Source organism: Mobula hypostoma, chromosome 7, assembly GCF_963921235.1.
Source record: "Mobula hypostoma chromosome 7, sMobHyp1.1, whole genome shotgun sequence".
Taxonomy (NCBI): domain Eukaryota; kingdom Metazoa; phylum Chordata; class Chondrichthyes; order Myliobatiformes; family Myliobatidae; genus Mobula; species Mobula hypostoma.
In genome coordinates, this window is record NC_086103.1 from 113,708,777 (window position 1) to 113,721,996 (window position 13,220).

Sequence of the window (13,220 nt, forward strand, 5' to 3'; positions counted from 1 at the left end):
CTCTCCTTTTTCTCCCTCTGTCCCTCTGAATATACCCCTTGCCCATCCTCTGGTTCCCCCCCACCTTGTCTTTCTCCCTGGGCCTCCTGTCCCATGATCCTCTCGTATCCCCTTTGCCAATCACCTGTCCAGCTCTTGGCTCCATCCCTCCCCCTCCTGTCTTCTCCTATCATTTTGGATCTCCCCCTCCCCCTCCCACTTTCAAATCTCTTACTAGCTCTTCCTTCAGTTAGTCCTGACGAAGGGTCTCAGCCTGAAACGTCAACTGTACCTCTTCCTAGAGATGCTGCCTGGCCTGCTGCGTTCACCAGCAACTTTGATGTGTGTTGCTTGAATTTCCAGCACCTGCAGAATTCCTGTTATTAGATACAAAATGCAGACTTTTTAGAAGGGGAATAGACCAGCCATGAGCGAGTCACTTCCTCACCACGACCATTCCCCAGTTTCCTCTTGAACTACGTTTTGTTCATTGAGTGGTTATTTGTTGGTAGGAAAGGCCCCTCACTGTTCTGGAAATATTTTGAACCCAGCTTTATTATTTCTGTTCTCAACACATCAGGCAGAATTGCTTTTCCAGTATCCTTGTCGAACTTCAGAAGTCCAATGTCATGCTGTTCAATCACTTCTGGTGCGACAGTTCGAGGCTCTTTGACACCATCCAGTTCACTAGGTTCAGTGTCGTCAGGTTCAATCTCGTCAATAAACTCAACATCACCACCACCACCATCGTCTTCCCCTCCTGTCATGTCCACGTTCCCTGTGGCAGCCTCACTCTTAATCTCGTCATACTCGGATTTATCTGACTTGACTTCCTCCTCGGCTTGTGACTCATTTGCACTTGATCCACCTTCGAATTCTAACAAATTTGTAGCAGGTGCAGGCGACTCCATGGAACGTGTCGAACTACTTGTTCCGGGCTTTCCAAAGAAGGGCATGAAGAACTTGCTCGACTTCTTGGCTTCCTCCACCTCCAACTTTCGTCTCTTCCATCCTTCAGCTCCACTTTCCTTCTTCGTGAAGAAACGTTTCATCGTCTTCTTACACAATGCTCTGAAATAAGGCCATCTTAGTGCTTCTCACCCATGATAATCAAAGACAGATCATGCATCTGAAGAAATTTTTTTTTCACTGTTTGAGGATAGCTTGTCTGACTTTAATAGAAACTGTTCAGTGGCGCCCCCGCCTTCAAGTGGCACCCAGGGCACGTGCCATACCTGCCATACCTTAGATACGCCACTGGATAGAGTAGACAGACAAGAAATTTTTCCAAGGGTTGAAATATCTTATACCAGAGGGCATGCACTTAAGATGACAGCGGGTCATTTCAAAGGAGATGTGAGGGGCAAGTTTTTGCACAGAGAATGGCGGGTGCTTGGAATGCACTGCCTCTGGGGTGGTGATAGAGGCAGAAACATTAGAGACTTTTGAGAGCTATTTAGATAGACACATGATGTGAGAAATATGGAAGGTTATGGACATTGTGTAGGCAATGAAGATTAGTTCAGTTATCCATGTAATCACTAATCTAATTGGTACGGTAGGACATTGTGGGGTGAAAGGCCTGTTCCTGTGGTGTACTGTTCTATGTTCTATGTTCTATTTGGTGGATATGGCACATATAATATGATAGTGACTTGTAATCTTTAGATAATGATTAACAGCATCACATTGAGAATCTTCAAACAATAGAGAAGGAAGGAAAACAATACAAAGAAGATGATTACTCATATTACAGGATTATGAATATCAAAGGTTTCCTGGCCATTCAGGAAAAGGGAAGTTTTCCCCGGCTGCACAATCTCATCCCTATGCATGAGGTCACCACAAGATTTCCCCAGACATCATTCTTTCTTGTGTTATTTGTTTGTCCAGACTGCTTCTGGGCTGTACATTTTCTGTGACTTTCCATCAACGTCCTACCCATCCAAGGTGTGCTATAGTAAGCAGACTTCTAACAAATGTTCAGCAGTAAAAATGGATGGAATCTCATCCCTGAGCAGTGAATCAGTTCTAATTTCTCTTCATACACACAGCTGCCTACCCAAGAATTACTTTTCAGGTGTAGAACTCAGATAAACAGAGAGATTTATCAGACATTATTGAGCATATAATATTATAACAGAGATATGCAGAACACCTAATAACCAAAAGTCCTGTAAGTAACCAATGTTATTTTCAACAATTTAATTTATGTCTCTTCAATAACTGTTACTAGTATAGTGAGACCCAGAAATGTCAAAAAAATAACACATGCTTGATTCTGCTGTAACCATAGAAAAGTTAAAAGAACATAAGAAATAGGAGCAGGAGTAGCCCATCTGGCTGGTTGAGCCTACTCTGCCATTCAATAAGATCCTGGCTGATCTGGCCATGGACTCATCTCCACCTACCCACCTTTTCCCCATAACTTTTAATTCCCTACTATGCAAAAATCTATCCAATCTTGTCTTAAATATACTTACTGAAGTAGCCTCCAGTGCTTCATTGGGCAGAGAATTCCACAGATTCACCACTCTTTGGGAAAAGCTGTTCTTCCTCATCTCCATTCCTAAATCTACTCCCCCAAATCCTGAGGCTATGTCCCCTAATTCTAGTCTCACCTACCAGTGGAAACAACTGCCCTGCCTCTATCTTACCTATCTCCTTCATAATTTTATATGTCTCTATAAGATCTCTTATTTACTTTTCCTCCTCGTTGAGTGCTCTTACAATGGTGCATATTGTAGAGAAGGCTCTCACTGGTATCTCACCACATGATTTATTTTGAAATTTCCTCTTCAGTTGGATATTCTTGCTGTTGTAAGTGCAGCACTGTTCAATTCTGAATTTTTCCAGCCAATGGGTAGAGAATGGTGCTCAAATATGCTAGATTTACAGTGCTGATGGTGAGGTAGATTTCCCATGGAAATATTATTAAGGACCATATACCAGTCATTGATATTTTATTAAAATTGTTTTCATTTAAGTACCAAGGAAAAGATATCTCTCAGAACCTTGACACCAAGGTGCAGGCAAAATCAAATGATTCATGAAAATATTTTATAAGCTTAATTGTTCCTGAGTGCAATGGATAACTTGAAAACATTACCCTGAAACACCAAAAGAAAACGCTTTAAAATCTTTTCAAGATAACTATCAACTTTGTCCTCAAAGGAAAAGGTTCTAAAGCTTGAATAAAGTTCAATTTGAGGCTCTGCAGGTTTTATCCAGCACATTTGATAGCATTTAGTAAGCTTTATGTGCGAACTGGCATTTGTTTTACAGTTCCTTTGGAAGGCCTCAAGAGCCAGTCGTACTTTGAAGAGATGCGGAGAGACTACATTAAGGAGCTGAGTAGAGCCATTGACTTGCAGGAGAAAGGTGCACAGAGCAGTTCTCAGCGTCTTTACCAGCTCACAAAACTCATGGACTCTATGCATGAAGTAGGTGTGGTTACATAAATGTGAGTTGTTGGATAGCTTTCTTTTCATAGTCTTTCACTATTAGTAGTCGTTGAGGATTATTATTAATCTTCCATTATGTGTTTTGTAGATATTTTTAAAATTATGTTAACCATTCAGTTCATGTGACAGTTAATAACCAAATCATATTCCTGGAAATAGAGATTGTTGAAATGCTAAAACAAAAACTATTTTATATGTGAAAGGACAATCATTTTTTTTCCAATTCCCATTTCTCTTACAGTAGCTTTTATCCCAGTTAAACTGAAACTACTATGTGCTCACAGGGCTATGATCTCAAGAGGCAACTGTCAATCAGTGGTACCTTTATCATTGTTGCTGATGTGTCAGAACTCCACCTGACTTCAGAATTGTAGTAGTCAAGTCCTATCCTATCAACACCACCTGCTCTTGCTCTTCATCATCTCAGTGAAGTCCCTGGTTAGCAGTGATGTAAAAACCTTAAGTAATTCTCGCATCCCTCATTCGGTGACACTGAGGCTCAACATAGTTCTCCAACTAAAGCACCGCAGTCAACAGAGATCACTCTATAATCAGCCTATGACTAGCTATTCCAATTGACACATTATTAATCTGCCCCTTTATACATTGAATAATTTTGTTTTAGTTAATTGAATTTTTCTTTGAGCATCAGTTCTAATTTCTTGCAATGTTCATGCATGGGATTTCTCAACATTTCAAATGGAGCCTGCACATGTCCACACCTGTGTGATAGGCAGCTTGTGTTGCCCTGTTTTGCAGAAGTAGCTTGGAAGCCAAGAATTAGTGATCTCATTAAGCTTTATTCTGTATTTAGAGTAATCAGATCAGTGGTGGCTGTTGTTGATAAAAACTTAGCATTTGCATAGTGCTATTATTATAATGGACATTGAAAATAAAAGGTTTGCAAGTTTAAGTGATAATCATGAGTTGTTGTTAAGTGTTTGATATGACTCTTAGATTGACTTCTGGCTTCAGTCATTGCATGCAAGATTTAAAGAATGAAGAGAATAATTCAGAATGTTGAAAACTGAACAGATAGAGGAAGCTCATTAAGTATTGGTAACTCTACTGTCTTCTTTCAATAGCTTGTCAAGAGGCTGCATCAGTTCTGCTTGAATACATTTGTTCAGTCCCAGGCGCTGAGTGTGGAGTTTCCAGAGATGATGTCAGAGATTATAACGACACAGATACCCAAGATTCTGGCTGGGCTGGTGAAGCCACTGCTCTTCCACAAGAAATGAGGAACACTCGCTTTCTCTTTGCTGCATCAGACTGCTTTGATTCATGGGCAGGATTTTTTTTGCATTATGCAAGCTTTATTCTATTTTTGTGACCATGACAGTACTGCAAATGAAAATTGTTTTCAAATTTATTACAAAAGATTTAGCAATGATGTTTGGCATCAGTTTTTGTGGAAGTACATTGTCATAGCTGCACTATGTGTTTTATAAGCAATGAAATGTGAATTTAGTCCTGTTGTTTATTGTGGAATTTTCAGATCAAAAAGATTTTGTATCTTTTGGTACTTTCTAACATTTTGTAACATTCGAGTTATGTAAAGTTTCTGCATCTTCTATAATGTTAAATGGAAATGCTTTATTCTTCGGTTTGAAAGCTGCATCACCCCCAAAATTTCTTCATTCATCATATTTCATGTGCATAAATAGTACCTAATTTCAAATGGGTCTTCCTTTATTATTTCCAATCACAAAACCGTGGCTATTATGTTCTTTTTCTTCTGCCACAGCCATCAACTGTTTTGAGTGCTGTTTCACTGCAGGAGAAGGAAAACAGCGCCTAAGTGGCTGTGTACTCAAGGCTTTTCTTTATTGAAAGATATTCAGTCTTCATGTAGTTTGGAAACTTTTAGATCAGCCTGGGCTCCTTGGGATGAAGTTACAATTTGCCCATAAGAATTTTGTTTCCATTCATGCTAAATAGTAACATGGAAAATCACAGCATTATTAAGGGAAGACAAGTAACAGAGATTGCCTCAACCAAGATCTAACTCTGTGCATAATAGGAACTACTGAATGGATTGATATTGATGGCCAGGTTTGTATATCCCAGAGCTTTTCTGGGCCTCTATAACTTAATGTGGTGGCACTGTGCTCTCCTTTCTCAGAGAATAACCATGGAAGTCTCTCTCTTAAGCAAGATGAAGGTTCAGTACATGCATTTAAAGAAACCAAAAATCTGGATAATGTACTTACAATGCACTGAGATTCTCACCTGCCACATACGTTACCAGGGAAATGTATTCTGCAAGCCAGGAAATCAGTACTTTTACAGGTATAGATTTCCATTTTGGTTTCAGGATCAAGGAAGCATGTATTGCATGCCAACCCCCCCCCCCCAGGTTCTGATTAATAAGACATTTAAATTTTTATTGTCATTTCACAGATATGTGACGTTGCTGACCACAGAATGACAGTGTAATTGTGACCATGCATTCATGTTTAGATATAGGACGGCAATGTAAAGAGATATGTGCTATTGTCTAATTGTCTACCAAAGAATTGACTGCCTAGAGTAAGATTTTCTCCATTGGGATGCAATCGGTCTGTGCATGAACCTAGGTTACATTCCATTGTCAGGAAGCAGGGTGCCACTACATCAAGTGACAACAGGCACCAAATCCAGTGTCTAGTGTTCTGGCATGAAATGCTCAGTGCGGGTTTTAATTTCTGTTTGATTCAGAGATGATAGTGGATCAATATTCTGTTAATATAGAAGGTAGGACCTATCCAAATAAGTAGCTTAATTTCTGTTAAATTTACACATGACCTGTGGATCAGCGTTTCATTAACGTAAATGACTCAGGAACAAGATCATTGGTCAACCAGTTAATAATGTTTCATAAACTGAATTTTCTATCCTGGCCAAGTTTTTTTCCAGGATCTAAATTTAGAGAATTAAAAGTAATATTTTGTTCTTTCAATCTTTAAAACCAGATATAAACTACCACATAGCTTTAAACACAAAATGAGTGTTTCAAAATGCTGTTAAATCAGACAACTTTCCTCAGCTTTATTTTTTATTTCTCCAGACATCTGCCTTCTGTATAACATAGACCCTTCAAGCATTTTAGAGAATCACTTGCTGTATTTCCAGCAAGTTCAAAAAATAGGTTGCTGTTTGTCAGCAAGGTGTAAGAACACGGATAACATTTAGCTGTGTACAATGTTAACCATATGAGAATAAATATTCCCCTTCTTCTCGAGGCTGTATGTTCCTGAAAGTAACAATACACACATTGAATCAAATCCTCAGTCTGCTTCTTTTACTCACATTGAATGTGAGATCCCTATAGCAATGTCTAGCCTGGACACTTTGTTGTCTTCCTTAAAACTCATAAAAAGAACCCAGGTTATAAGACTAAGTTTAATAAGGTTGTGGCATTACTTATATATTAAAGTTTCAAGAAAATATCAAGGAGCTTTTTTTTGAAATCACACAAAAAAAAATTTCCTTCTGGCTAAGATCCTTTTAAGTTTCACTCTTTAATCAAAAAGTGTAGTACAAAGAATAAAAATGTAGTACAACAAAGATGTTTTCATATTTACAGAACAATACTGTTTCTGAACTGTAATAACTTTGAACAGGAAATGCTATTTCCCAGAACCTCCTCTGCTAAGTTGCTTCACCATAGCTGGAGAGGCAATAGGATTGTTACATTACCAACTCCTCTTCCAAACTAGTTAAATGAAACCAGAGCGAATGGCTGTTCTGCATTTTTTTCTTCTGCATTTGGTGAGTACAAGATTAGTTTTGACCGTAATGACTTTTAGTCTAACCATTCCCACATCTCACATCTTTGTTAAGGTCAAATAATTGCTTTTATAGCTCAGGAATGACCATTTGAGCATATACCACATTGATTCCAGTGCCTGAAGAACTGTATTCTAGCTTGGAGTCACTGCCAGTAAGAAATGAAGGTTGATGCTAATCAAAGGAAATTGGGAATTAAAGTGATACTTTAAACATGTTTGAACTTATTATTAAGGTTTATAACCCACTTTCTGAAGTTCTGCATATATGGCAACAGTTTTGCAACTTCTGCATTAGGTTGCACATCAGAAGATGTGAATCTCTGCATTTAAGATATTAAAGTGCATTGTTTCTTTTGGAAAGAGGTGGGATTTCAGTACACAATCTCATTGTGAGAAGTGTTTTTAAAATCTCTGAGCCTTGTAACCTTAATAGTGATATTTTAATTCTGTGAATTTCTAAGCTGAAAAACTCTTACAGAACTGGACCAGACATCATCATCACAAATATCTTTCTTTTTCTTTGTGCAGGAAAAATGTATCTTCCATTTTTCAAAAATGTGGATGTGGACTTTTAACATTTCTCATATTTGATGAAGAGATGTTAAAGTATTCATTAGGCAAACAAAACTGCAACCACTTAAAAATTATTCATAGTGAAATTCTGTGTTTTAAGTAAGTGTCACCTTGCCATCTAATCATGTTATTTTCTCACATGTATCATCTATTGACCCAGGACTGCTACTGAATTCATAATACATTGGAAGAGGGTGCAGATTTTGTCTTTCACTTTGGCTTATTGAATCAGAGTCTTTGTGTTGAATTAACTCAGTCTGATTTGGCATCTGGCTTTATATTTATGCTTCTTAAGAAAAACATAAATATAACTTCAAACTTCAGAGATATGTAGGTTGGCAGAACTGTGATCAATGCAACTCTTAAAAGAGATGTCTTCCTTCATTCACGCAAAGTACCCACGGCGGGTGCAGTTAAACAAAAAGATTATTTTCCCGTTGGCTTAGTAAGAAATATTATTCACCTAAAATTACTATCCCATGCCCCCACAGTATGTCATTAATCTATGACTTCCCTTGGGCCAACCCAATAGGAATTCAGGATTTAGTACAATCTAATCAGTTCTTGTTCCAAGTGTTCAGAATTTTTGATGTTCATACTGTTTCTTCTATTAAGTCTTAATCTTCTTTCCCAGATTCTGATATTTGAGTGTATTAATGCACTTTCAAGTCTATCTAAATGTCTCTTGTAATAGCATTTAGGATTTGTAATCCCTGGTTTAGCATGCCGGAAGAGTTTGATTTTCAAGCCTATTTTTTTTCAGACTAAAGGGGAATAATCTCACTGCCAAACTCGGTGTTGAGATTCTTCCTGCAGCTAATGATTGGGAACCTCAGAGGGGCCAATGTCTCTTTTTAATATCAGACATAAGAAATTTCCTTAAGGAATGAAAATGCCTCATGTTTTCTTAATTGATTAATCTTTATTAGTAACTATGTGGTGAGTAACTTCTTACCCATAATGTTGAACTTAATGGGGCCCTGAAAATTGTCAACTGAGTCTCAGCAAATCAAGTTCTTGTGTCCTTGATTAACTTATGATCATGCCTAGCATATTGAGGGATTTGTATATCACATAGCAGTGTTTTTATTCTGTCATTATTTCCTAAATGTTGGTAACTTTAAAGTCTTTAATTCAATTTAAATGGTGCAATAAAGATTGTGTATGCTATTAGTTTTCCTATTGAAATGTATGTCAATAGTTTACTGGTATTGCCAGTGAATTCATGCTGAAACTTGGTTAACAGACTTCACAGCATAGCAGTTGAATAATTTGAGAGTATTATTGCTTTTTTATTTATTTAGTGAAATATTTTTAAATTACTGTACAGTACTGAGCAAAAGTCTTAGGCACACACATATATATAGCTCGGATGCCTAAGACATTTGCACAGTACTGTAAATAGCAATGAGTTTTCCTCCTTGATGAACTCGATGCCTTTTATGCTTGCTATTGGTGTGTTCTGGAGTTATGCAAATATAGCAGATATTAATTCAAGCAAGAACCAGTCTTCAGTTCTTAATGTAAATTGTAAATTGCAAGCAATACATTGATGTTACAGTACCATTCAAAAGTCTTAGGCACCCAAGTTGTATATATGTCCCTAATACCTTTGTGCAGTACTATATAAGCAAAAGATTGGTGTCAAATTAAAGAAGCATTTTTGATCTAAATGATTTGAAATGTTAAAGATTCCATCATGTCAATCGACTCCCTGTCTGCATTTGTTCATGTGCCATGTTTCATTAGCTGTTCCTGGGCGGGCTGGATTGGATGGCAATGGAAGCATTACATTTTGGAGAAATAAATAAACTGAATGAAGGAAATTATGGGATTCATGCAGCTTTACATTAATATGCCATTATAAATACTCTTATGATTAATGTAGCAGGAAATGTATGAATGTGTAAATGGTTGATTATTGCTTCTGTTCTTCTTGTCTTAATTATGGAAACAAAAGAAAATAATATCTACTGATTATTACTGTCTCCTCTGCCCTGCAATCATTTTCTACACAATTAGCAAAAATATTGAATGCATTTGGCAAATCCCCTTTACACCAGCACTTTCCAAATTACTGTTTAATAATGCACACTTTTGATCAAAATTACCACTCTGGTGAACAACATGATAACAAGATTAATGGAACATCAATAACAGGACTGAATACTAACTCCAACCTTATCCAATAACATCAAAATAGTTCAATGGTATCTTAATAGCTATAATTGTGGAAAATGATTGGAACATATTAGTGGTAATGTATGACAAATGAACTAAGAAACTGTTGATGACATTTTCAAATTTACCTCACCTCTTGAAACAAACATTTTCAGAAGTCTTAATGAACCATGGCAACAATGCTTTCATGAACTAAACCTTGGGATTTACTTGTAACAATGAATATCAAATTTTCATGCAAACAAATATAATTATTCATTATTGGACACATTTTTGTTTCATTTATAAGCTTTGTTCGTAGTGATTTTTAAAAATGTAATCCCTTTTTCCAATTAGAAACTAGCTATTAAAGAAATTAATATTTTTAAAGCAGATTATAAACAAATCTTTGTTGAATCAATAATTTTTGATTCAATTACCAACAGGCAACCTACAAGAAAGATTGTGATTTTCCATTCATTGATTTAACAAATTTATCATGTGTCATCTCAATCACTTCATAAAAAGAAATGAGGCTAACTGCATCTAAACCAACAGAACCTTCAAAATTAAAACTGACAAATTAGAGCAAATTAAAAATAATAAAACAAAACATAAGATGACAAAAATATTTCTGTACATTTGAGTGCATCAACCAACATTAAATTATTTTTAGTTTGAATTAAGTTTCAGAGGTTACCTATAATAGTTGATGGACTGAAAGAAATTATAATTTAGCTTGGTCATTCATAAAGCAAAAAAGCACTTCCAACTGATTGAAGTACTGTATTTAGCATTAGAAGTTAGAGAGGAAAATAATTCTATTGAAGGCAAGGGAACGATATTTCCTTTACATATTAGCAGTAGCAAAGGAATCAGCCCTTTGTGAAATATTTTCTCCACTCATCGTAATAGGAAACTATATCTAGTTGGCAGGGCATGTTGTTTCCAGCACAATCAACTATAAACCTGGATCTGAATTGAACTGAATTTGAAGTATCCCAAGAGTTCAGAATTCTTCAGCAAAATATATATTTAAAAAATTGAAATTTAGCATCAAAACAGAAAGCTCACACTGGGTATTTCATTTCTAACAAATTTCTCTGTCCTAACTCTGCAAAATATTTTACAAGTGGATGAAGGTGACTTGAAGTCTGTAATCATTCCTTTTTGTGTTTCAGTATTTTAAATGCCTGTATTTGTAACCCAATTTATTTGGTGCAAAGCTCATTTACATGATCTAAATTTATAATTTAGAAAATGTTTCTGTCAGAGTTACCCAAAATTCCTATGAGGACAGGAGCATGATCGTCTACTTAAAAAATATTCATAAACAAATCTTTGTATGATTGGTAACAACTTCCAAAAGCCAAGGTAGTGACAGGGAAGTATGAATATTTTGGGACCTTGGAGGGAAAAGAATAAAGCTGAAGTGGTTCCTACAGTAAGGTAAAAGCTGATGATTGTTAAATCCCATATCAGTAAAAGGGTCTATATTGCAATTAAAATTAACCTTAAATTCTGTTTTACACCATTTGTGCATTTTGTGAACATTTATCAAACCTGAAGAAATTAAAGAACATTATTAACAAAATGGGGAAGAAATTAGTTTTGGGTGCCTGTCCTGAGCATGCATGGGAATGTGATCTGCCAGTTATATTCACCTCTGGCACACCCAGTTCTGCAGAACTGAGTATGTTTAGGTAAGGGCAACTGGTTGACATTCTCATGAATATGTTTAGTTCTGGTGACCAAAGGTAAGTTCTCCCCCCTTTTTCCTCTCTTTGGAAAGTAATGGTAACCATCACTAAAGTACCTTAGTATCCATGTATTTGAAAATTTCATCCGTGTGCAAAAATGTATGATACTTTGCCTCATTTCTGGTAGAAAAGGAGTGTACTTTTAATTAATAGTTGACTCAAAGCATATTCTATTCAAATGGAGCAAATGAATTTTATTGAGTTGGACATATTCCAGATATTATAATTGAAACTGCATTATCTGTTTAATACTTCCTTGTTCTGCAAAGTACAGGGAGTTGCAAAGAAAATAGTGCATTTCCGAACATTGTTTACCTTCATCTTGGTGAACACACATGTTAGTAATTTGATGGATGTCATTTCAACCACCGACAAGGCATAACTGATTGTCATTCCAATATAATCAAGTGCACATATTACAAAGCATGGTTAATATGTATTATAAATAATTCAGATTTGTTGTCAAATCTGCATTTGCATTTTCCACCCAGACATACATTTGACTTCATTAGTGGTATTTTGTTGTGGACTGTAACTCAAATTCATGCTGTTGTAGCTCATTTAGAAATTCACCAAATGTCTTTTGCTAGAAATTGCCTTTTCATGAGTAGCGGTCCGCTCCTATCCAGCCAACACTTCCAGCAAGCTGCATGACGCAGTATTCAATATTATGGAAGCATTTGTCTTCATCAACAATTTCTTTGTGCTTTAATCTGATACTTTCTGACAACACTGAAATGTTCTAATTGTTGATTTTTGCACATACCTGTCAGTTGTAGCTGCTTTGTATAGAGCAACAGCATGGCTGCTTGCTAATGTAAAATTGGCAGGATTTAAATTCTAAAGTCTTTGTTTAGTGCTTGCCTGGCTCTGAAATGAAAACCAGAGGTCAAAAAGTAAAAGAGAACTTTGTGGGTGTGTTTATTCTGTCAGTCTCGACATTATCACAATGGAACAGTTATATTGTCACCTTCACTTCATAATTTTACCGGAGTTCAAAGGAAATGACAAAATTATTATTTGTGTGTGCGCGCGCTGGGGTGGAGATCCATATTTCTATTTACTGCACCCCAAGATAAAATGCTTATTTTGGAATTCAAGGCTTATCTTAATATTTTATATAAAGCAAATTTTGAAAATATCCTTTCTGATAGCAGAACTTCACTTTAACTGTAAAATTAACTCAAGACAGATAACTCTGATGCCTTAGCAATTCAAATTTCCTTTCGTTAGTCAGCTTTAAACCAATTCTAGTTTATTACTCAACACTAAATGTAATTAATCAGTAAGCTCTATTTAAATGTAAATTATTACAGTTATGTCACAAATCAATTTTGATAATTAATCTTCTTTGCAAGACATTAAATTCTTTCATCTATTCAGCAAATAAAATTGGTTTTCAGATGTGTTAACTAAGTATAGTTAACAAAAGTATAACTAAGGGATGATTAAAACAGTGGTCAAATTAATACTTTTCCGGAACATATTTGACTGGACTCCCCTAAGAGGGA

General features: G+C 36.1%; 1 protein-coding gene across 3 annotated transcripts in view; it reads left to right on the top strand.

Annotated features, from left to right (window-relative positions):
• LOC134349462 (progesterone receptor-like) overlaps positions 1 to 12,829 on the top strand; it is a 342,340-nt gene extending 329,511 nt beyond the window's left edge. For 2 of the 3 annotated variants that reach the window (XM_063053804.1, XM_063053805.1), the window contains 2 exons: positions 3,265 to 3,422; positions 4,529 to 12,829. In XM_063053804.1, coding sequence (XP_062909874.1) covers positions 3,265 to 3,422; positions 4,529 to 4,684 — 314 coding nt within the window. In that variant the 3' untranslated portion in view covers positions 4,685 to 12,829. Of the gene's footprint in view, positions 1 to 3,264; positions 3,443 to 4,528 lie in introns of all 3 variants that reach the window. The other variant, XM_063053806.1, reaches the window with a different exon arrangement.
• Positions 12,830 to 13,220: the final 391 nt, after the last annotated feature.